This window comes from Xyrauchen texanus, chromosome 11 (genome assembly GCF_025860055.1).
Source record: "Xyrauchen texanus isolate HMW12.3.18 chromosome 11, RBS_HiC_50CHRs, whole genome shotgun sequence".
Classification (NCBI taxonomy): Eukaryota; Metazoa; Chordata; class Actinopteri; order Cypriniformes; family Catostomidae; genus Xyrauchen; species Xyrauchen texanus.
The window spans coordinates 18166286-18190903 of record NC_068286.1 but is presented as its reverse complement, the minus strand read 5'-3'; the positions used below and the strand labels follow the sequence as shown (position 1 = coordinate 18190903).

Genomic DNA, 24618 nt, shown 5'->3' with positions numbered 1-24618 from the left:
CCAAACAGAGGATCGCCCACTGGGTCGTCGATGCCATCATGATGGCATACCACGCCAAGCACGTCCCGCCCCCTGCTGGCCTATGAGCCCATTCTACCAGGGGCGTTGCGGCTTCATGGGCATTGTCCCATGGCGCCTCTCTAGCAGACATATGTAGAGCCGCGGGTTGGGCAACACCTAACACCTTTGCAAGGTTCTATAACCTCAGGGTTGAGACAGTTTTGTCCCGTGTGTTATCAGGTGATGCAGACAGGAAAGTTCGGGTCAGCTGGCTGGGTGTATCGCTTGTGCATAGTGCCTTTCCCCTCCCTTGAGGTGAAGACGTATGCTCTTTTCCCAGTTGCGTTCACAGGAAGTGTGAATCCTGGACGTTCTTCCTCCCTAGCCTAACGGCCGTTGAGTCTTCGGAGAGGCTCGCTGACGCCCCGGTACGGACGTCACTAGGCCCCCGTACTGAGGTAAGTGCTCCACATGTGCTGGTTGTCCCCTTCGGAAACCCCGTGTGATGTATATCCTGCAAAATGGTTTCCCTACTGGTAAACCGCGTCTTCCTTGGACAGAGGGCCCTCTGCCCTGGGTCGCCGTGTTTGTAGTAACCACTCCCCCCCTTTGGGTAGGGTCTACCATGACGCTGTTCCACACGATGCGCTTCCACTGCTAAACGGTAAGACCGTGTGTGTATTCCTCCTAACCCCCCCCCCCTCTCTGCCGGGTGTGGTCTCCGCGGTGTCCTCCTCTTTGGAGGGACACCCCCCAGCTTGGACCATATATTTGGCCCCCAGCTGAACGATTTTGTTCCTTTTACAGGGGAGAATAATAGAGAGAAGGCCCCAGCTGGGCCAGCCAGTCCATATACTTCTGAGCAGTTAGCCGTTCCCCTAAGTGCAGGGGACCGCTTCATGCCTGCCAGTGTGTTGGGGGTAGTTATGCGACGGCTTGCTGCGCTGGCTACGAGGCACACAGATATTTGCCTGTCTCGCACCGCCAGTCTGCGTAACTCGGTTCAGCTCTGTGGCGTTTTCCATGGGGACCCCTAGTGTCAACTCATCGACACAACGTTGAGTGAGTGACAGACGGGGAACGTCTCTGTTACTGACTTAACCTCCATTCCCTGATGGAGGGAACGAGACGTTGTATCCCACCAGCCACAATACTGAACCATCTGCTGTAAGCGCCGGGTCTTTGGCTCGGCTCCTCAGAGCGATACCTGATGTGTATTTGCAGCATGTTAAGGTATGCAATCATTCGTGTGACTTTGTGTACTGTACCGAAGGCTCTGTATCCTTTCGGTTCAGTGCGGATACATATACCGTTGCAGCCCTAATCTTTATATATGAAAATATAAAGCTGCCTTTAATATATATTAGGAAGGGTGTCCTTCACAATTGGATCATCATATTTGGGGGTCCTTAGCATTAACAAGTTTGAAATCCCCTGCGATAGAGTATTCCTAAAAGTTGTCAAAATTAACCTTTAGCAGATATACGCATTTTTTAAATGTACAGCCTTTCGCTTCAGGGAAAATTTACCAAAAATATTAATGACTGATCTTGTGCTACACAGATTTTTGTCCAATCAGATGCATTCTAAAATGAGAATGTCCATCACTCTAATACCGCCTGCAACTGAGAAGCATAAAACAAATCATGTTTCATGGCTGGAATATAATTAAACCTATTGGCTATTAAAAAAGAACAACAACAACAAGTAACATGCCCTTTGATATGTCCCACCCAAACTTTCTGTTCAAATGGAAATGTCAACAAATGGAGGATAAAATTTGGGTATTTAAATTGTATATCACAGGAAATGATATGGTAAAATTAATTCAACTCCAGGCCAAAACAGGCTCCAGTAGTGAAAAGGGATTAACATTTTTAAAACGTTATCTGTAGACCAGTGGGTGGCATGATTGCTACACAAATCAGCAAACTGCAAGTCTGCAACACTATTCTCTCCAAAAGGCATGATGTAATTATTTAATCAAAAGAGCACAAATTATGATCGAATTCTACAGCCTCATTGTTCCTAAGTGTTTAATGTCCAAGCTGTTTTCTCATTTGCAAACCGCATGGAATGTAATTAACTCGCACAAATGAGGCCAGTCTGTTGCCTTCCACCAAAAGTGAGCTTGTACAGAAGAGAACACCAATAAAGTGCAACGCCTTGTGACTCCATCAACTATATTTGATGCTATTGCTTAATTTACCTTGTATGTAAACTCTGACAATAACTTAAGAAAGGGGGCCATCTCAGGTTCAAACCAACGAGTGGAAAAAGCTGCCTCACAGAAAATGGTGTCTCACAATCACTTATTGCGGTTCCAAACAAGCTTGCCTCCTTCATTCCCACTCCTCTTCTGTTTCCAGGGCAACAACACCTCCTGTGTTTTCATTGGTGAGTGTTATTTTCCCTCTCTCTGTCAAACTGTCTCTTCCTCTCTTTGCTCAGTCACTCTTTTACAAGAGACCTTGTATGTTTATTGCATTCTAGACAAGTCCACTCTATCTTTCCTTATGCACAGCAATACTAAATGAGTCCCTGATTTCTATAACATACGTGATGTCCTTAGGTTTCACATAGCCCTTTTTCACACATATAACTATAGTTACAGGATTAAAGTGTTGATAAATCAATCTCCTGTCTCCTTTTTTCTTATCTTAAAAGGACATTTACATTCAGGCAAATGTTATGCAATGACAAAAAGAGAGAGAAGTGGCAGGAGAGAGAGAGAGAGAGAGAGAGAGAGAGAGAGAGAGAGAGAGAGAGAGAGAGAGAGAGAGAGAAATACAGAAGGAAGCAAAATGTGGAAAAGCTCACCATGGAAATGACGGCTGCTCCAGCCCCCGCAAGTGCACAGACAAACAAGTGGAAAGTCAGGTCCAGCTGGAGGAAGAGACAAAAAAGAAGTTTTTCTCTGACAAGTCATCTGGCAAATACATTGTATTCTAGTAAATATATCCAAATAAATCTAGATCTCAAAATGCTCTAATATAATATCAAAAACAGCTATAGTGAAACCATAAAGGTTTTTTTTCTAGCTTGTCTTGCTGTCACGAACGCCGGTGAAGATTCCTCAATCGGCCACCGGAGGTCTCACTCGCCTGAGTATTAACATTGGACTACATTTCCGAAGTTCCCACATACCTGGACTGATTTACTGCACACCTGTTCCATATCACTTAGACTATTTAAGCCTGGTGTGTTCACTCTTTGTGGAGTCTTGTTTGCACCAGCTACATTTCTGAGTGTTATTATGTCCTGTGTTGTTCTGCCTGTGTTTGGCTCTGCCTTGAATTACCTCTGTACGAATCTTTGCTGCCTGCCTACCATTGTGTTTGCCTGGAATATTTCTATTGCTGTTTGCTGCCTGCCCCAATCCTCAGCCTGAATCTGTGTTATACTAGTACTGCACATCAACAGCAGTTACTTTACATTTTACATTGAATTGATCAATTCCTGTTAGGATGAACTCTAATTATACTGACACATAATTTGTGGCACTGCCCATTAAAGAAGCTGCATGATGTTTCAAATAAATATTACTGTTATTTAACTGTTATATATTTATATATCTTGTATATGGCATAGGTCATTGACTGAAATTAATTTACATGAAGGCCATCAGGATAAAACAGACCTCATTAGATTCACACATCTTGATGAAGTTCTCAGAAGCAGTGCACAGTCTTTTCTCCTCACCAATGGACACAATTCCTGCAATTCAAATGAACCGTGAAAAGAGGTGTGTAAATTCACAGCAGTGGGATATATCAAGGATTTCTTGTGTGCTGATTAATAATGCATAGTGTAATGATCGTGTTAGCTATGCCATAATGGTGATTAGATAATGTATGTAAAAACAGAGTTGGGTATTTAATGGCATTATGTAGTAATAAGGAATTTTTAACTAAACAGCCATAATGGAGTCCAGTGCATAGCGATGTAACTATGTCATAATTGTCCTTGACAATGTTATACTACTGTTAATAAATGCAATTTATGCATTTAAATGTCACAAAGAAGCTTTGTATTCCAGTAGTAATGATACCACATTGTGGTTCAATGTTGTGGTGTTGTAGAATGTAAACCATTTTTAATGGTGTAATAATAGAGTTTATGTAGTAGTTATGCTTGGTTCAAGCAATTTTTTACAATTATATTATGGTTTTCAATAATGTCAAACATGGTGATTTAAAAATGGCATACCTGTCCTTATAATACTATTAATAAATTATTGTATTGCATTTAAATGTCAAAACGCACTTTGTTCCAACAGTGATAATACCAAAATATGGTTCAATGTGTGTTTTCAATTTGTGTTCCAGAATTTAAACTAGATGTTTAATGATGTAACAATAGTGTTTATACATGCCAATAAGTTGTTTAGCTTTTTGAAGACATTTTGGGGGTATTTTTAAGGATTCAATTATTCTATGTTTGTTTTCAATATTCACAGTTCTTAAAATAAATGAGCTATTTAGCAATGTTCTCTCCTTGGAAGTTGGTGGGTAATACTGTACATGTAGCCTGTCATACTAAGTAGCTTATGCTCTAAACCATGAAAAAAGATCAACATAAAAACATTTATGCCAAAATGACATTTATAACATTTCTCTTATAAATGTTAAATATTACAGAATTGAAAATAAAAAGAAATAAAAATACCATTATGCCTGACTGAGAAAGGATACTAGGTTAAGGATTTAAAAATATATATATATATATAATTTTAGCCAATGAGAGCTTTCACAGTTAGTAATCCAGATATGCCAAAATAGGTAAAGAAAAATAGGTCTCTAGGCAGCGTTCACATTCACAAACTAAATTAAATTTTGGAAAAACATTTTGCTTAGAGCAGCATGCACAAAAACATGAGAATTACATAGAAAACATGTCTCCTCCAGAGGTGTTGAAATAAAAAGTTTACACACCAAACTGGCGTAGATCGAAGCACTGGCTGGAACTATCCACCAGTGCAGTGTTCTGACAGGTGTTCCAGATGTTGAAATACATGAAGACTGGCAGGGAGGTAAAGGCTGTTACCCCCAGCCAAGCCAACGTAAAGATATACGTAAGCATGATGAACTGGAGAAAAGACAGAGAGACAGACTCATTAACGAGGGATCAGACCATAACCAGATACTGTATTTATTTAATTTACTAAATTATATTTTTTTCAGTTTAACTTTTTATATACCAGGTTTCAAACACCTTCTGCTGTACATTAAACACATTTAGATTTTCCTTAGAGTGAAAGGTATTTTTATTTATTTTTTAGGCAAAACAGAATAGATTTATAATATCTGCCATCATATCTGTTATTGGCTATAAAAATAATCATCAGCTATCATTATCTGTCAAAATTTAATTGCATTTCAGCATAAAACCAGACAGTATTTTTGCATCATGTTAACATACCAAGTCCTCCGCTCAAGCATTATTAGTCCTTTTAAAAGGGTGGTTGATCTTACCCAAGCACTAACACAACGTCCGCAGGTGGTGATCTTAAAATCCCCATACAGATCCCGGATGGCCCCAGTGGTGAAAAAGCCTTCCACCATCAGCAGAATACCATAGACAAAGAAGGCTGCTGCCACTCCATAGATCACATATTTAAAGATGTCAATCCTAAGGATCATCAACAATAAGCTTATATTTGTCTTTTCTTTATAAAATGGGTATATGTTCTTTTCTTGCACACAATGGAAATTTAACATGAAAGTAGAGAGCTACAGTACATATCGATGTACATCATCTTGTGACACCTTCTTTCACTGAACTTTTTACATTAAGATTAAATTCATTTTATTAGCACTGTAGCTATACAGGTCCTTTACAGCTATGCATTTGTCTGATTTTCTCATTTCAAAGCCTTATTTAAAGTATTTGCAGATAAAATGGTTGAAAACCCCAGGTTATGCTAATCCAAGCACTGCCACTATTCTTTCCACCACCCACTACTATCTCTTTGGTCCTGCTCTCCTTCTCACCATTGGAGTTCCGGTACGCAGGTGTGCTCTGATGATCTCAGAACACTTAATTCTCTCAGTGGGACTGATGCCCGAACCTAACAAGGCAGCTCAGAAAAATCTGCCTTGGCAAAAGTGTTTGTTTGTGTGTATATCACTGTGTCAGGGAAAAGTGCTCCTAATGTACATTCCTAGAGAACACCTGCTGCAGGAACATAATACAGGCTGAATTATGCCAGGTACCAGTGTTCATTAAATTAATTCATTAAAAGTTTGGGTAATAGGTCTTAAAGCTGGTTCACACTGCCCAGCAAAAAATGGCAACATTTCAAGAAATCTTAAGTTGGCTGTTCAATTTAGAATGCAACATAAAGCATTAAATATGAAATAAACATAAAGCTGTATGCCCAATCAAACATTTTTGCATTACTTCAAACATGATCACCTTTCCCTCTGGTGCTACTGATAGCACATTGCAGGAGCAATCTCTGAGACATGGGTTTTGGTCCCATGGAAACCAGGGATGAATATTTTTTACATAAAAAATGGCGAGCATGACTTTTGAGGTTGCATTTTTGCTCTAAAACTACATTTTTAGTACAATGACAGTTCATTTTAGGGTTGCTTTGGGTTAGGGGGTAGGGTTAGTAAAATATGCATTTATTTACAAAAAACAACAACAACAACAACAACACCTCGCTTTTGGTGCTACTCTGTGGACACCACGTGTGCCCATACATTGAACACTTCCTGCTTCCACCACTGGGTCACAGTGGTTCAAATTTCGGAAACACAGACCAATTTTAGCAGCAGAACTTTTGATCTACTGTTGCCAAAGTCACAGTGAGATCAGTATGAAGAATGTTTGGTAACAACTCTGATCAGTTAACATTATTCTAAAAAAAGAAAAAAAACACTGGAAGTTGCCATTTGTTGAGACAGTGTGAACCAGCCTTTAGTTATATAAAAGAAACTATGGACTAGTAAAAGAAAAACGGACTAGTAAAAGAAACTGATTTAAATGCATTTAACTTCAAAGCAATGTACTACCAAAACATGTAACAGAAATTAGACTCAACAGACAACAAATATGTATATTTTGTGTACATTTTTATGTACAGTATGTGCATTTCTTAATTCACTTTGGTTTTATGATACTCACATGGTAAAGACATCCATAGCATCAATAGGTGACCGTGCAACATTAAAGTAAGTCTGCAAGATGGTGACAGTACCAGAGAGAGCCTCATGACCACAGCCGCAGAACAGCGCCACTCCAGCATAAAGCAGAATTGTGGCGATCAGAGAGGCATAGGGGATCCCACTCAGGCATTTAAGGCAGCATTCAGAGCACCCTGAGAGCAAGAATAAGAGTACATCCATTCAAGTGCTACAACAGCAGTAATATAACCAACATGATCACGATGTACAGAAATTCGATGTGCTGCTTCAGAATGTTCATGTACCCTGAAATCAATCAATTGCATCAATTCAAATACGTGATCACCTTTCCCTCTGGCACTACTGGTCTCCAAGACATGGGTTCTGGTCCCTTGGAAACCAGGAAGTAATCACATTCACATAAATAATGGTGAGTGGAATTCAGAGGTAGCATTTTAGCTCCAAAATGACAGTTTTATAGAGCTGATGGTTATGTTTAAGTTTGAGGTTTGTAGACTTTCCTGTTGACTGTAAATATTTTTATTTTTTTACAACTAATAATACATCTTGCATTTTGTGCCACCCTGTGGACATTTCACCTCAGCAACACTTCCATCTTTAGCAACATGGAGCAGTGTTTTGAATTTTGGTAAGCACAGACCGTTTTCAGCAGCAGAACTTGCAACCTCCTTTCACTGAAATCCCAGTGTGATCAGTCTAGTATAACAGCCAGTAACAATAGTTGCATAATGAAGTATGTACAATAACATTTAAGATGATGCTTTATTCTTTATTTGGATCCCCATTAGCTTTGACAAACTGTTTTCTATCTAGGGTCTGCAGAAAAAAACACAATATATAAATAACACAATATAAAAATAACATGACTCAATACAGAACATACAGCTCAAGCTGAATTCTTATGGTTCTTGAGCTCACATTCTATCTTCCCACTGAGCACCTTTTTGCTCAGTTGCTGTTGGTGCAATGGCATTGTATCTACATGTCTTTTAAGTCCTTCTTGTACCTGTGCCCCAGACCCTGCTGTTTACAGGAGTGTGGAAAATATGTATTCACATGTATTCGTATTAATATGTATTTTAGCAGTGTCCCGTGCTGTCACAGGGAAAACAGACTAACACCTCCATTACACCTTGAGAGTACTGTATAAATGCTCTGGAGAGCAAGAGTGTGTTACTCAAAACATGTATTATGTGTGCCTGACTGAATATAGAGGAATGCACAGATTAAAACAAGATAAAAAAAAACAGTATAGCCTACTGGTCACTCAATCAGTGCTCAAATATTTCATATGGTGTGATTTATCTCATACATACATGTACAGGACATTATTGTTAATTATCTTTTAATCAAACAATAATAAAATAAAATAAAATAAAGAAAATGTAAATAAACTCAATTAATTCAATCGATTTGTCCAGAAAAACAAATAAAGGGTGTGGCAAATTATTTAGACACCTTTAAGGTCTGTTCTAAACCAGAAAAAAACAAATGATATCCCTTAGGGACATTATTGTACACTTGAACAGCCAAGAGTATGTTTTAGTATAAATATTCGGGCAGGAGAGAAACTTATTTATCATGCCAATAAACAGCAGCAGACTGATATCTATGAGGTGTGCTTAGGATGCAGTGAGTCTTGGGAGTACTGAAACAGATTAATGAGGAAGCCAAAGAATATGTGGCTTTGATCTCAGTGGGATGAGACTTGAGATCAATACTCTGCAGGGATACACTGTCAGTGGAAAACACAAGCCTACATCTAGCTCATTAAGTCCATCCCTCCTCATGTCACTAGCAGGTTTCATCAGGAAATCTATAAAATTGACAAAAATTGAAAGTAGGTAAGTAAAAATGCTCTTGTGTAAGATCAATCAAAGCTCTTACAGAAAGGATTGTTCTAGTGACAGACAGATATATCAACCAAGTTGATTAATATTTAAAAATAATAATAATAATATTGATGATAATATTTGGCCATTTGAGATTATCAGCATCAGCTATAAATCTACAGACAGCCATGTCAATATGTAAATAAAAGTTTTAGTTTCTGTTTAAAATGTTCTTTTTCGTTATATGTTTTTGAGTAAATATTTAATATGTAATTTATATCACATAAGTGTTTATTTCCTTTCATTCATTGCACATCTCATTTACTGTCATTAAATTGTATTATGTATACAGTTTTCAGCATTTTATCTGCTACCTGCTCTCTACATATACCGTAGGTGTCAACATCAGCCATTGAAAAACAGTCCACTACTACATTAAATTGATCCAAATTAGCTAAATCTTTCTCTGTCCTAAGGTCAATGATTTCTTCAGCAAATAATACCCCATTGTGGCTGGGTGGTACTTTCAGTTCTTTCTCATTCAAAAGCAGTGGAAAGTGTTTTTATCATTATAGCTGCCCACAGGAGGGAAGTCTGTCCATTTATTGTCTGCAATTTAAAGTGAACCATCAAGCTCAGTTACAAGAGTGAAACTTGTCTTTGTCGCAAATAAGGTACTGCTCAAAGTCTTCACTGTTTTTAATTATGCAGAACAGAAATAGTAAAGGAATAATGAGAAGTAGGTGATTATGCCTCTCCACGAACCAAACTTTACAGTTCATTGTAGGTTATAAAAATGAATTTTTATGATGAACTAAAAGGGACTGAGGTGGGGTGGAATAATAGGGTTTAAAACAGTGTTACTATGAATGCAAACTTTAATACAATGAAAAAGACACTCTATTAGCATAACATATATATATATATAAATACAAATGTTCAACATTCTTTTGAATGTCCATGTACTAAAAAAATATATTTGATGCCATGTGTGTACTTTCATTTACTATTACTATTATTTTGAATGGCCATGGAAAATGAAGCAATGTGATAACAATTTTACCTGGTCGCAAAAATTAGTCAGTTAATTTACCTGATGAACTTTCACCTTTTGCTGACCCTTTATGCTTTGCAGAGCTAATGTGTGCTTCTAACACAATTGCACCTTTATTAGCACCTGACACATAAGTGCCAGTTTATATGTCATACATTCTGCTTCCCACGGATCTCGAACTGGACGAAAGCATGGGGATTTTTTTGTGCAAATCTTCTGTAAATTTTCACTTTCATTTGGGCATTGTTTCCACTAAGCTGTCATTTGCTGCTGCTGTCAAGCAACTGTTTGATGCCGAACACAACAGCGCTTCGCATCTTCGTGAAAAGCAGGAATTTGGCCAATAGTTGCTGCAAGCCTCTTATAATCGACCAATGGTGTGCGAGAAGTCGGGACTTGCAAAGAGGGGTTAAAGCAATGCAAATATGCACGTACACACAATGAATTATTAGACCAGATGCACATTATAATGCAACTAAAGCCGAATTTCCGTAAATTTAGAAATCCCAGCCAGATGCTTTTTGATGGTCCGACAAAGAGGACATGTCTGGGAAAAAGAGGAAGTATGATCACCCTAATTCTGTATGGCTTGATTTTAACTGGAGTCCTCAAGATGAGCCCAATGCCCAATACCATTAAGTGACACCACTGACAGACAGTCCAAAACAAAGCTCAATACAATTTAATAAAACTCTTTACTGCATCACAAATAATAAATGAAGCACTATAGACAGGGTGTAAATATAAAAGACAATATATATATACTGACTATATATACAGACTATTTAAAGTTTAGAATAGTGAGAATAAAAGTCATAAAGAATTGCTTCTCACAGACATGAATAGCTTCATGGGCTCAGTAGTATATCAGCTGAACCCACTTTCTGCCAGCTGGTCCAGAAGATCTGAATCAGAAACCATTAAAATGGTAATCTATTTACTTTACTATGCATTTTATTCACTTTCACAAAAATCAAAAGCACAACTGTAGGAAAGTCATTACCCTTTAATTAATCTTACCTGCTTCACCAGTAGATGGAACATATTTTACATCACAGATATCAATACATCTTCCCTGCTTGTTAAATCACACTAGCTGGGTTGCTGTAAGCATCTACTTATTGAAAGACACATGTAAAGAAAATACCACACTCACACAACTCTCTGAGCCCTTACACTCTAACTGGACTCACCAGTCTTTAAGGACTATCCCAGCAATCCAAAGGTCCTCCTCTACAACATGACACTACATTGTATCACAATATTACTCACACAATGCTATTTTATGATATTGAAAAACCTTTACTCTTTCACATAATTAGAAAAATGATCAATTGTAAAGCTGTTATTACAGACTCACCTACATTTACACATTTATTTCAATGTGATTAGATTTTGCGGTAGCTCACCTCATAGAGTGTTGGACTTTGAACGTAGTTCGAGATCAGTCAAGCACGCAAGCTGATTCATGAGACAACAGTGTCATAAAAGTGACAAGAGATGCTTCACTTTTTTTAGGACACCATTGGTTAGGTTTAGGCATCATTTACTCACCCTCATGCCATCCCAAATGTGTATGACCTTCTTTATTCTGCAGGATACAAATAATTCTTTTTAGAAGAATATTAAAGCTCTGTAGGCCCATACAATGCAAGTGAGTTGGTGCCAAAATGTTGACACTCCAAAAATCACATAAAGGCATCATAAAAGTAAACCATATGACTCCAGTGTATTAATCCATATTTTCAGAAGTGATATGATAGGTGTGGGTGAGAAACAGATGCCCCAGCAGGAGGTGGTAAGCATGAATAATTTGAATCACCAAAAAGACAAGAAGATGAATGTGAAAGTGATCTGTTAAAGACAGTATTCTTACCCACACCTATCAATTCGCTTATTAAATATATTTACTTAACCACTGGAGTCTTATGGATAAATTTTATGCTGACTTATGTGATTTTTTCTGAGCTTCACAATTCTGGCACCAATTCACTTGCATTGTATGGACCAAAGGAGATGAAATATTCTTCTAAAAAAATCTTAATTTATGTTCTGCAGAAGAAAGTAAGTCATACACATCTGGAATGGCATGAGGGTGAGTAAATGATGAGAGAATTTTGGGATGAACTATTCTTTTAAAGGTAAGATGTCTGTTTTGTGTCTACCTCTCATTTGATTTAAGATCACTATTGTTTAGGTTTAGGTTAAAGTTTTAGGTTAGAAAGGTAAGTTTTACTCATTAAAACCTTAATTGACCTTAAAAACCTTGTCTGAATACAACACCGTTCACTCCCTTTTGGTGCCCCCCCGCTGAAAGAACTGCAGTGAAACATATAACATGGAATGTACTTTCGTTTTGATTCAATGTTGCCACAATCACATTATGTTCATGAGAACAGACTGCATATTTCATGCTTTATAATAAACATTAAACAAAATATATAAATGTAGGGACCTAATGACTTAAAGATTCAAGATGACCCATTGGTTCATCCTCAAGCAGCACTTTTGGAGTAGTGTATGTTTACAACTGGAACACCTGTCTCATTCCCTATCTGCATACTGTCTTTAATCCAATTTCATAGCAAGGACTGGACCAAATCTATCAGGATAACTACAGGGCAGAACGATTTTGTTTTTAGAAATGGTGTCTCTCTACAATATTCCTTATAAAATTAGTTGCATTGGAATAGTTGGGATGCTCAAACAAACAGAGCATATTTTAGTAATTCCACAGAACCACAATGTTTACACTTTCTGAGGGAATCAGCCAAATAATTTGTTTACTTAATATGTCTCTGCATATTAAGCTGGGATAGATGTAAATATTTTATCACTGAAAACATTTAACATATCACATTTAACCCACAGAATGGCTTTATAAATGGATGTCAACAGCAGCACATTGCACCACCCTTTCCATCACTCAAATATAATGCTTAACAGCAGCTATCACTCAGAAAAGCTCCCCAGATCCAGAACCCTGAAAGGCTCTGCTAGCCGCAGCCAGGTGCCGGCCTGACTGGAATACGAAACAGCTCCCCAATGTGCTGCTAATGGTATGCTGAGTGACCACAGACCAACCAGAGAAAGAGACAGAGGGAGGAGTTGATGAATTACATCTGTGTATGTGAGATTTATGGCATTATCAGCACATGCACAGTACATCAACCCTGACATATAGTGAATTTTCAAATGAGCACTCAACAATGAACATACATAAAGTATTCCCCATAATCATGATTTTATCTTCTACTTTGATCTCTCTCGCTCTCTCTCTCTCTCTCTCTCTCTCTCTCTCTCTGTGTGTGTGTGTGTGTGTGTGTGTGTTTAACAGATTCCATCTCTTGTTTGCTCAATTTGCACTAACAGGTTTGAAACAATTTGCTCTGTTTAGAGAGGCATGACCAGTCTTGGTAGATTACAAAAAACACCAATTACTTTTTAATTAGCCACACAAATTTGACACACCTAAACGCTTGGTCAAAAATTGCTTCATAACCCAATGGGGAGAAAAGCTCAAAAAGGCTCTGTTTGCCACCTTTTTATTCGTGAAAACTTTATTTTGCAATTGAAATGTTGCAAAATTACACCGATTAGTAATGATCTTTCTTGACTAACTGATTAACTAAGGTTGCATTAATAATAGCTATTGGTCCATGGCTAAATGCAGGATAAAGTACATTATATGTCAGAGTTGTCCTTATTTGCCAACTTATTTTCATTCACTCCTTCAAGATGTTATGAACTAAGTATGTGGCATCCACTACATATAGAAAAGAGAAGAAGAGAACAGGTGAGTGATTTCAAATGAAGCCTATCTTGTTTCTAACATTAGTTATAAGGACTGGGACATCAGCAAAACAATGTTTTGTTCTTGCTTTGTATGATTGGTGTACCTTCACTATAATAACACTTACCAACACCAACTTAGAGTGCCCCATCCAATAGTGAGCTCTTTGCTAACCACACATATCTGAAATCAGACACCCCACCAAAAGCCACCAGGGAGCAGCCTGTGTTTATTCCCTGTGAAGTTTCTCCTTTGCTCCATTACTGTTAAATCAAGCACACAGGGCTGCCTGGGGGGAGCCATTTACAACACATCATGGACACAGATCCTGATTACTTTGACTTACCATGGTATAGGTTTAAAAGGTGCAACCAACCAGTAAATAGAATGAACTGCACTGTAATGAACAATAATGTACTCTAATAATGGAATTTAATTGCATTAGGTTAGTTCATATCAGACATGTGCATGATAGAGTGCAGCTCATTGAATGTTTTGTTCACTATTTATTCAAAATGTTTTTAATCTCATTAATCGGTTGTAACTTACTGTTGAGAGGTCGAGACCGCTGTTAAAGCAGCACATATACGCCGCTGTCAAGTGGCACTTTTCTCAGCGCTGGATAGGATGGGTGATCATGGTTGTTTAATATTACTGGATGGATGATGGAGTTTAAGAAATGATTGTACAAATACTGCTGTGGTGGGATTCCATCCATAAGAACGAATCATTGCAATTATCATTTTTAATTACAAATTACTATCCAGTATAAAAATGCCTCCAATTAAATACAAAAACTTTCTGAGATTTGAATGCGGATCAATGGAGGATTTAGGTTTTTCTGAGCGGTCAAGTGCTCTCTGGAAGAAGAAAGCTTTCTCATATGTAACAGTTTTGCAATTTTGGTTCATTCAAGCAATTGTATGATTTTAGAAAACATATAAAATATTGTCACTGAAGAAAAAATAAAACTCCTCATATCTTCTTTAAGAAAACTTTATACCTTCATGCCCAGGGGCACTAAGGAGTCTTAATCTGTCCCTGATAATCATCATGACATAATCTGAATGGTTCATAAACAGTAGCACACTACACTAATTGTAACGAATGAGGCAGCGAAGGCAGACGAGGAGAGCGGATCTATATGCAGCTTAACTTTATTTAAACAAACAAACAAATAAACACAAAGGAAAAACCCACAATGGGAAAACAGGAAATTTAAACACGATGAAACAAAACTGAGAACTCGGGCAGGGAACACATACCAGGCTTAACAACATTCAACGATTGACAGAGGGGAGTGAAAACAACCGGGTTAAAATACATGAACATGGGAAAATGGGAGCCAATGAACACACAGAACTCAAACAAGATGACAGGGTAATAAACAGAAACCAATGGCAAACTAACGAGGGCAGGTGAAAACAATGAACAGAGAACAGGACAGCTAACAAGGAAACTATGGAGCTACAAGGGTGACAAAAGTGAAAACTAAGGAACTACAAAAGTGACAAAAAGGACAAACAAAGGGCAACAGTGAGACAAGACAAGGTATACATAACACTAATACACTATCTGTAGTACAGTCCACAGTATGAAATATGTGAAATATGCGAACACAGGCCATGATGTTTCACAACGTCATTGGTAAAAATATGATTGTAATTTTAGTACAATTCTCGGTACACCAACCTGGACCGAACTAATTTTCAAACCCTGGTAAAGGTCCTAGCTCGGATGTGCCTTAAATAGTGACACCAGCCTGTACTGCCTGTTTACATTTACATTTACATTTATTCATTTGGCAGACGTTTTTATCCAAAGCGACTTACAAAAGAGGAAAACATAAGCGAATCATCTTAATGAGACATTGGTACGAAAAGTGCCATACTACAAAGTTTCACTATCATCAGAATAGTATACAAAACAGATTTCCGTGCAACAAGAATTGTAAATAATTTTTTTTAGAGACTGGTTAAGTGCTTTTGGAAAAGATGTGTTTTTAGCCGTTTTTTTGAAGATAGAGAGTGAGTCAGCTTCACGGATTGAGTTGGAAGGCCATTTCACCAACATTTAAGTAGGGGACCCAGCAAGGTAATAATGTAGAAGTAGCAGTAAGAGTGACTAATTTAATAAATGAACACATTCTCATGCATTATCATGAGAATGTGCTCACATATGCTTTAATTTTATGGAAAGGGTGCTCAAAAATGCTTCTCTATTGCAGTCCACAGGCAAGGGTTTTCTACTTGCCTGTCATTTTAATGAATACAATCATATTCAGTTCAGGAGATATTACTGTTCCCTTTACAAAAAGCTTCACCATGATGCTGTGCTGAGAAAAGCACTTTGGGAACATCCTATGTGTGTGAACAGCAGTGAATATGTGTGTAACACGTTAATGAACATTGACCAGAATTTATAGCCTTGGTTGGTGAAATCATTCGTTGCACCTGTGGCCGGGCTATAAATAGATGCGTCACCAGCGTGTCGTCAGATCCTTTTTCTTCAGAGCCATTCTGTGTGTGTGTGTGTGTGTGTGTGTGTGTGTGTGTTTCACAAGCCTGTCAAACTTTCTTTCCTCTGTTAGGAGTTAGAATTGGTTAATTGGTTAGTGCGCAGTGAACTTATTCTCCTTTCTCTTCTTTCTTAAAAAAAAAAAAGAGAAAATGACTGAAAGTCGAAGCAAACGATGCGTGTTCCTTTGTTTACGCTCAATGGCTGAGAGGGACACGCATCAGTTTTGCTTTGTTTGTATGGGGGTAGAGCATGCTGCTCTCGCATTGGAGTGTAGCGGGTGCGAGCATTGCGATCTGCTTTCGGGCAAAATGCTTTGCGCTCGCCTCACTTGCTTCCGAGGTCAGCGCCCACACGTCATTCATGGGGCTCTCTCATGGATCTGGTTAAGGAGCGAGAGACAGGTTCGTCCCTTTCCCTCGCTCTCTCCCCAGATCCAGCTGATCCTTCTCGTAAGCCTGAAGCATGCCTCGGTGCCTCTTCGGTTCATGAGGGGGATGCTGAATCTCTGTACATGCCATGCACAATAATAAAGCGGCTAACAACAGACCCCCCAAACGCTCCAAACAAGAAGACAAATTTCTGTCTGGTGGCCAAAATAAATAAATAAAAGAAGGGAAGGGAATGCTATATCAGTCCCTTCCTATTTCTCTATAACTTCCATAACAAGTATTCTCATTCATGGAGGAATCCTTATACTTCCCGTGTCTATGTGCCCTCGACGTTGACATATTCAACTATCGTGGGTGCTGAAGCCGTGGGGTATTCGGTGATGCTGCCGGTAGAAGAGACACTTGTGGGTTATCTCTCGCCTGGCTTGGCATCATCGCTAAAGAGACCCACTCTCCCCACCGGTTTCGCCTTCTGGTTTATTTGGTGATGCTATGAATATAGTTATCACCAGGTTCCAGGAGGCAAAATAGTCACGAGGAAGCCTTAGGGCAATTCCTTCCTTGCCACACTCAGGGGGAGGGGCCATCGGCCACCTAGCCCCACCCCGGTCCTTCTAGACGGGGGCTCAAAAACAAAGCATGGCGAACTGTACTCCCTCTCGTAAAGACTGGGGTCCGGTTCATCGCCCTCAGCAGCCCCCAAAGCAAGACCTCAGGGCAGTCATTTCTATCAGGGAAAAACCCTGATTGTTTTTTTGGGGGGTAGCCCCCCTCAGGACGGGGCACATGTGTCATCCACTTCGGCCCTCCTGGTACCTCCACGAAACCTCTCCATTCCCGCCGCCTCTGGTGTTTCGAGAGTTTAGAGGCTTCCAACGAAAAGTTGGGTGTCCTGTTGCTTCCAGCCTTAGTCCAGGACGTGGAACACTCGACATCCCCTCAACAGGAAGTGTCAAAATGAATACCCATCTCAGATAACCTGGCAGCGTGGGAACTTCTGCCAGGTATTTCTATGTGGGTCCTAAGAACAATAGAGAATCGCTACATAATTAAATTCGCTTGCCACCCTCCGTGTTTCAACGGCATGGTCCCCACTACCGTAAACCGGAGCAGGCATGTCTACTGTGCAAAGAACTGCAAAATCTCTTGGTCTAAGGGGCCATAGAACATATTCCCCTTCCAGAGAAAGAGTCAGGTTATTACAGAAAATACTTCCTGGTTCCCAAGAAGGGTGGGGGGTTGCGTCCGACCTTAGATCTTCAAGGCTTGAACTGCTCAGTCAGGGTGTTTAAGTCCAAGATGCTAACTGTAAAGACGATCGTGTCACAAGCCCAACATCACGTTTGGCTGGTCACGATCGATCTCATGGACACATATCTTCATTTAGAAATTCTGCCACAGCACAGGAAGTTCCTGAGGTTTGCTTTCGGGGGTGAAGCCTTCCAGTATCGAATTCCTCCTTTCGGCCTAGCCCTATTAACCTGCACATTCACGAAATGCATGGATGCAGCACTGGCTCGTTTGCGACTCCGGGGCATCCGCATTCTGAATTACATAGACGACTGACTGATACTAGCGCAGTTCCAAGAACTGGTAGTTCAGCTCAGGGATATTGTCTTAGCTCATCTGGTTTCTCTGGGTCTGAGACTCAACATCAAAAAAGCGATCATTCCCATTCAGAACTCCCTGAGCAAAGTCAGGCTAGGTCAAGGTTGCACTGTTCATCAGTATCAACAAATCTAGGTCTCATGGCGTCTGCGTCCACGGTGATCCCTTTGGACCTTCTGCACATGAGACCATTTCAGCTGTGGCTAAAAGCCAGGGGATTTCACCTGAGGGCCAGTCCCCTTAGGCAAATAAGGGTTACACGCTGAGCACTTCGTTCCCTTTCTATGTGGTTCAGACCCCGGTTTCTTACCTTGGGACCCACTCTAGGTGCATCTTGTCGTCGCAGGTTGCTAATGACAGACGCCTCCCTGACGGGCGGGGTAGCGGTCTTAAGTGGTCATCCAGCTCAAGGGGAATGAGAGGGTCATCAGCTCGACTGTCACATTAACTGTCTCGAGTTGATGGCTGTATTTCTGGCCTTGAAATACTTCCTCCAGAGGCTGACATGTCTTGGTGCGGGTGGACAATACAGTGGCAGTCTCTTATATAAACCATCAAGGAGGTCCACGTTCACGTCAGCGGAATTTTCTGGCACGTTGGATTCTCCTTTGGGCTCAGGGCAAGCTCCTGTCGCTCAGGGCTGTTTAAATCCCTGGACGCCTGAATTTGGGAGCAGTTTTACTGTCCAGACAGAAGATATCAACGGGGGAGTGGAGACTCCACTCAAGGTAGTGAAACAAATCTGGGTGAGATTTCACAAGGCAGAGCTGGACGTCTTCCGGACAGGAAGGACCTCCTTTCTCAGGCACAGGGGACAATATTTCATCCCCGGATTTGACCAACTGAGGGACACAGGGCTTTCACCAGAGGTTATCGAGACCATTTTAAGTGCTAGTGCTCCTCCCACAGAACAAATCTGGGTGAGATTTTAAACGGCAGAAGAGGACCTCTTTGCCTCTATAAATAGCGCAATGTCTCATCTACTTCTCCCTGAGTCACCCAGCCTCCCTGGGGCTGGACGCGGTGGTGCATACATGGCCCAGAATGCGCCTGTATGCGTTTCCCTCTACTAAAAGTTCATAATGCAGAACAGTTAACTGCCAGATTGCTTCAGTTCTGTACTTTCTGCAGGAAGAACTGTCAGCTGGCATATGCCCCGCTACTCTCAGGGTTTATGTGGCTGCCATTTTGGCTTGCCACACCTTGATGGACGGGGTGCCCTTGGGGAGGCATCCTCTACTCGACCGCTTCATTCGTGGGGCTATGCGAATGAGGCCTCCTGCTAGGACCAGGACTCCTTCATGGGAATTGGCGATAGTCCTGGAGGGTCTGGTTGAGACCCCCTTTGAACCTCTAGAGTCAGCATCTGATAGACTTCTGACTCTCAAGATGGTCTTTCTTATGGCAATCACCTCTCTAAAGAGGATTGGGGATCTACAGGCTCTTTCTGTTCTGCCGGCCTGTTTAGAATTTGCCCCAGGTATGGCTAAAGCAATTTTGCACTCTCATCCTGACAACCTTCCTAAGGTGCCTTTCTCGAACTTACATCCTGTCACTCTCGAAGCTTTCTGCTCCCCGCCGTTTGTAATGCCGGAGCAGGAGAGATTCACAGACTTTGTCCAGTCCGTGCCCTTCAGACTTACGTCCACCGCACTAGCCAGTGGCATAAATCAGGACAATTATTAATCTGCCATGGGGGCCGCAACAGGGGGGCAGCCGCCACCAAGCAGAATATGACGCATTGGGTGAGGGATGCTATTGCCCTGGCCTACGAGGCACGCGGTCAAGCTTCGCAAGTAGGTTTAAGGGCTCACTCTACCAGAGGCGTCGCCTCCTCTAAAGCCTTGGCTAGAGGGGTCCCTCTGCAGCAAGTTTGTGATGCAGCAGGCTGGTCCTCTCCGCACACATTCATCAGATTTTATAATTTGGATGTTCATGCTAGCTCGGGCTCTTATGTCCTTGAGTCGACATCTCAAGCTCATGTCTGAGACCTCTCGTGTTCTTGTGAGCGTTCTACACAACCGTAGGGGGTCCGGACAGCCACAGTGCGGCAGCATGTGTATTCTCGTTCCCAAAGCGCATTTCTCGGCGCAGCATCATAGCGAAGCTTTTTGTAAAGGGAACGTCTCGGGTTACGTAGTGTAACCCTTGTTCCCTGAAAAAAGCGGGCACCTTCTTTGCCGCACTGGTATGCCCAAGGCTGCTCTTCAGAAAAATAATCTGACGACACGCTGGTGATCTATTTATAGCCCGGCCACAGATGCATCTAATCTAATGATTTCATCAACTGAGGCTATAAATTCTGGTCAATGTTCATTGACGTGTTACACACATATTCACAGCTGATCACACACGTAGGATGTTCCCAAAGCACTTTTCTCAACGCAGCATCTCGTTCCGCTTTTTTCAGGGAACAAGGGTTACACTACGTAACCCGAGACAATTGTATTGGGGAAAAACAATATTCATTACAGTATCACTGAACATCTTTCCAATAATACAACACTCTTGTGGGGTCTTGAATCAGAATATAGACTCTTCATGTTTTAGTAATGTTTGTAAATTGGATTCATCTAAATTAACTTAATCTTTGCACAAAGTATGAATTTGGAGGAATGAAGCAGGCTGTGCACGTGTGAACGAGATTGTGTCTATTGCCCACAGGCTTGCATTTAATAACCACTCATTAAATGATTTACAGAGAAGGTACTTCAGTTAATAATAAAAAAGAAATACAAAAGACATGTAATACAAATGTAACCATAATTTAGCAGTGTACCCAAACTCATATTATTCATGAGATTAAATTAAAAGAAGTGAATTGTAGATATTTAGTTCTAATACACTGGTGTTATATTTACAATTCTTTGTAGATTTTAATGCTATAACAGAAGAAAAATAACTGTATTGAAATGAAGTCATAGCCATTCCTTTTGCGCTATTACCACCAATGAAAATAGGTGGTGAAATTAATTTTAATTAAAAGAGATGTTTGAGAACATTTTCAACCAAATCATATCAGCAGTAATTAATTAAATAATCCTCAAATGAGAGAGAAGAGTGTTTGAACCTGGCATATATCCAGTGCTCAGAATCGGAAGATCAGAACTGCACATGAAAACTGCATTAAGCAGTGATTTTTGTGGCCGTGTTTGCGCCGTTGCCCGACCCACATAATTTCTTTAGTGAATCAGGTGCTAAACCAGTGCAGAGAGCAAGTGCAAAAAAATTATAAAAAATGCCTCCAGAGGTGTCCTGAATACATTCAATTAAATAAAATGTTCACACCTTTTGCATATCACCTTGACTGGAAATTACTTCTTTTAATTCACAAGATTTACGTTGAATTTTCTTTGTTTTCTTCACACATAACTCATATTTAATTTCAAACATGCTCTTCACTGACACTGTTGTCTCCAAGTCCACCAACGTTTGAAACATTTATTGAGGCAAAATGGTTTGTCTTAATATGTTAATGCTGCACTACATAAGATTTTTTGGTTAACAATTAACAAATTGTCACTATTGATTGATTAAATAAGCCATCAGTGTTCAAACCAGTGTCCTTACCTTTCCCCAATTCACTACATTAAGCCTCTAAAAATTATTAGAATTTTGACCTGTTGGGGTCTCTACATTGTCTGGTGAAGTTACTGTTAGTAACATGTTTACTTGTACATGTATGACTTGACTTCATGTAATTGTTATATTGCATATTTAAGCATATTATTTTCATGTTTAATAAAGTATACCTTTTTATCGCCATCATTATTCAATCCTCGTTTTACGGTTTTAGTTTAAGGTGTTATTGTTTGCATTGCATAGACGCACTGTTGTAGTGTTCACTTGCCTTATCAACTGAGGCTGTGCACTATAATATAAAAATGATATTCTTCCATGAACTCGATTCAGCCATATCACAAGTTTCACCTTTTAATTTGATATGTACAGTACAATACAAACATTAATAATACAGTAGATAAACACTTGAGTAATTATGTTAAAATTTGCTGCAAATTGGTGGTGGTTTGTTACCAGTGTAAAAGTGTTTTGTGTGTAGTATCAGAAAAGAGCTAGGAGTTTTTTTTATCTTCATCAAATCAAGTAATATTTCAGTTTTAATGTTAAATAAAATAATATCAACATGAAAATAGCATGGTATGACTCCAGCTCTGAATATCTCATAGTATCACATGCAGTCGATGTCCAGAGGTAAAGCTTAAACACACACAATAAGAATAATAATGTACAGTGAGGCCAGCAGGCAGATGAGACCCTGAGGCAGCCTTTTCACATGCCCCTTAATTCCCCTGGGATTGACATGCAGGACATCTAAAAGTCGCAGGCTTTCATTAAAACCTGTGAATTAGCAAGTCATCTTTGTGTTGATTGCTTTGTGCTCTTCTTAGTTTCACACTAAAATTGCTAATTGGACAGCCCCATAAGGGAAGGTTCAACAGAGCCACCCTATGAGATTAAATGAATGGTGAAATATATTTAACAAGCTGCTTTGCACCAGTCACTGAACTGCACTGTATAAGAGCAGCTCTTGCCAAATGTATGATCTGTCTGTTCCTAGATGGACTTGATGTAATTGTATGTATTAAAAACAATATTACAGGTACTGAATTGTATAACCTATAAATGAGCTTCAAAGGAATACTTGGCATACAGTATAAAACAACTTGGATACTACTGTAAATGTTCAAATATAACAGCAAAAACCCTAAAGTCAGGTTTATATTTCAAACAAGACTTCACAGTGACAATTGAGTGGAAAGTGAATCGCATTTTGTATACTAAATGCATATTCTGATGCTGTAAAGGGTCGATGAGCTAACGCTGTATGGAAGTACATTTTCTTCAGGCCCCCTTCTCCCCCCTCTATTCATCTCATTCACTCCAGATGACCTGTGGTTGAGATTGAGTCAACCTGCCAGATGTCAGGTGTCACAGGAATCAGTGCAACTTAAAAGTCAGAACTCCAGATTATCTAATGAGATAGTACTGCATGTTTCTGTGTTTCCAGCATTCATAAATATGTATATATATATGCCTTCTATTTTTTTCAGCCCTATAAAAACACACTTCTCCCCTTGTGGTCGGCGGCCGTTACGCCGCTTCATTGGGGTGGATAGTAGTGGTGAGAATTCTACTACGGCGTATCCCTCCTCCTTTCCGGTTCTTTGGCAGGAGGCGAGAACCGGCTTGACAGTGTAAATAACAGTTTAACCCTCTGGGGTCGATACGTGTTATTTACTTTTAAATAAAACAATTCAAATTAAAAAAAAATATTCTCCTGCAATGCAATCTGTTTGAAACAAAGCGATGTACAGCTTTTACTAGGCTATCTAATTATCTTTAATGTGATCCACCCACCAGCAGAGCGCGCCATTCTTAAGCTAATGTTCTGAGACAATCAATGCAAATGTACACGCCCCAACCCCCCCCCCACCCCTCCTCCCAAACTGTGAGGTTTGATTTAAACACATTTCATACATTTTTCTGTGTGTTTGCAACGATACACAGACAAGAAAGCTCCAGGATATTATGGAAGATTATCATCAACAAAGCTTGTGCATGCAAATATGTGTTCAGGTTAAATGAGTAAAATGCACTTTATAATATGATGATTCTCTAATATGGGCATATTTAATGATTTGTGAAGGATCATGGGATAATGAAGACTGCAGTAACGATGCTGAAAATTCAGCTTTGATCACAAATTGCATTTTACAATATATTTAAACAGAAAACTGTTCTTTTAAATTGTAAAAAGAGTTCAGAATATCAATGTTGTTTATGTATTTTGGATCAAATAAATCCAGTCTTGGTGAGCAGAAGAGACTTCTTTTAACGGTAGTGTAGGTCTAAAATTAAGTAAAGTCTTTATGTAAAGAAAATATATAGTCAGATTACTTCTTTTAACTTAAAACTTGATTTGGATCATTGAGTCTCCTCACATTCATTCTCTATCCCTCATTGATAGTCCTAGGGGAGGGTCTTTGTCTCTCATGTGTGAATTACAATGAATTACAATGAATATTCCTGATCATTCACGCCTCCTGCATATTACCTTACAACACTAAAATTGTCTTACAAAAGTTAAATTACTATATTGTTATGTATGAATGAGTGATCAGGATGGTTTTCACATCATTTTGTAGCAGAAAATCTAGGCTACAAGATCCAGTTCTCAAAAGTCTTGTGGAAAAATGTTTATTATGTGTTATATGGCTTTATTTCAGTGACTTAAAATTGTAGTTTT

General features: G+C 39.6%; 1 protein-coding gene across 3 annotated transcripts in view; it reads right to left on the bottom strand.

Annotated features, from left to right (window-relative positions):
- Positions 1-24618, bottom strand: part of LOC127651141 (neuronal membrane glycoprotein M6-a) — a 113556-nt gene that overhangs the window by 6506 nt on the left and 82432 nt on the right. For all 3 annotated transcript variants that reach the window (XM_052136840.1, XM_052136841.1, XM_052136839.1), the window contains exons 2-6: positions 7135-7327; positions 5475-5631; positions 4935-5088; positions 3641-3717; positions 2821-2886 (exon numbers count right to left, since the gene is read on the bottom strand). In XM_052136840.1, coding sequence (XP_051992800.1) covers positions 2821-2886; positions 3641-3717; positions 4935-5088; positions 5475-5631; positions 7135-7327 — 647 coding nt within the window. The remainder of the gene's footprint in view (positions 1-2820; positions 2887-3640; positions 3718-4934; positions 5089-5474; positions 5632-7134; positions 7328-24618) is intronic.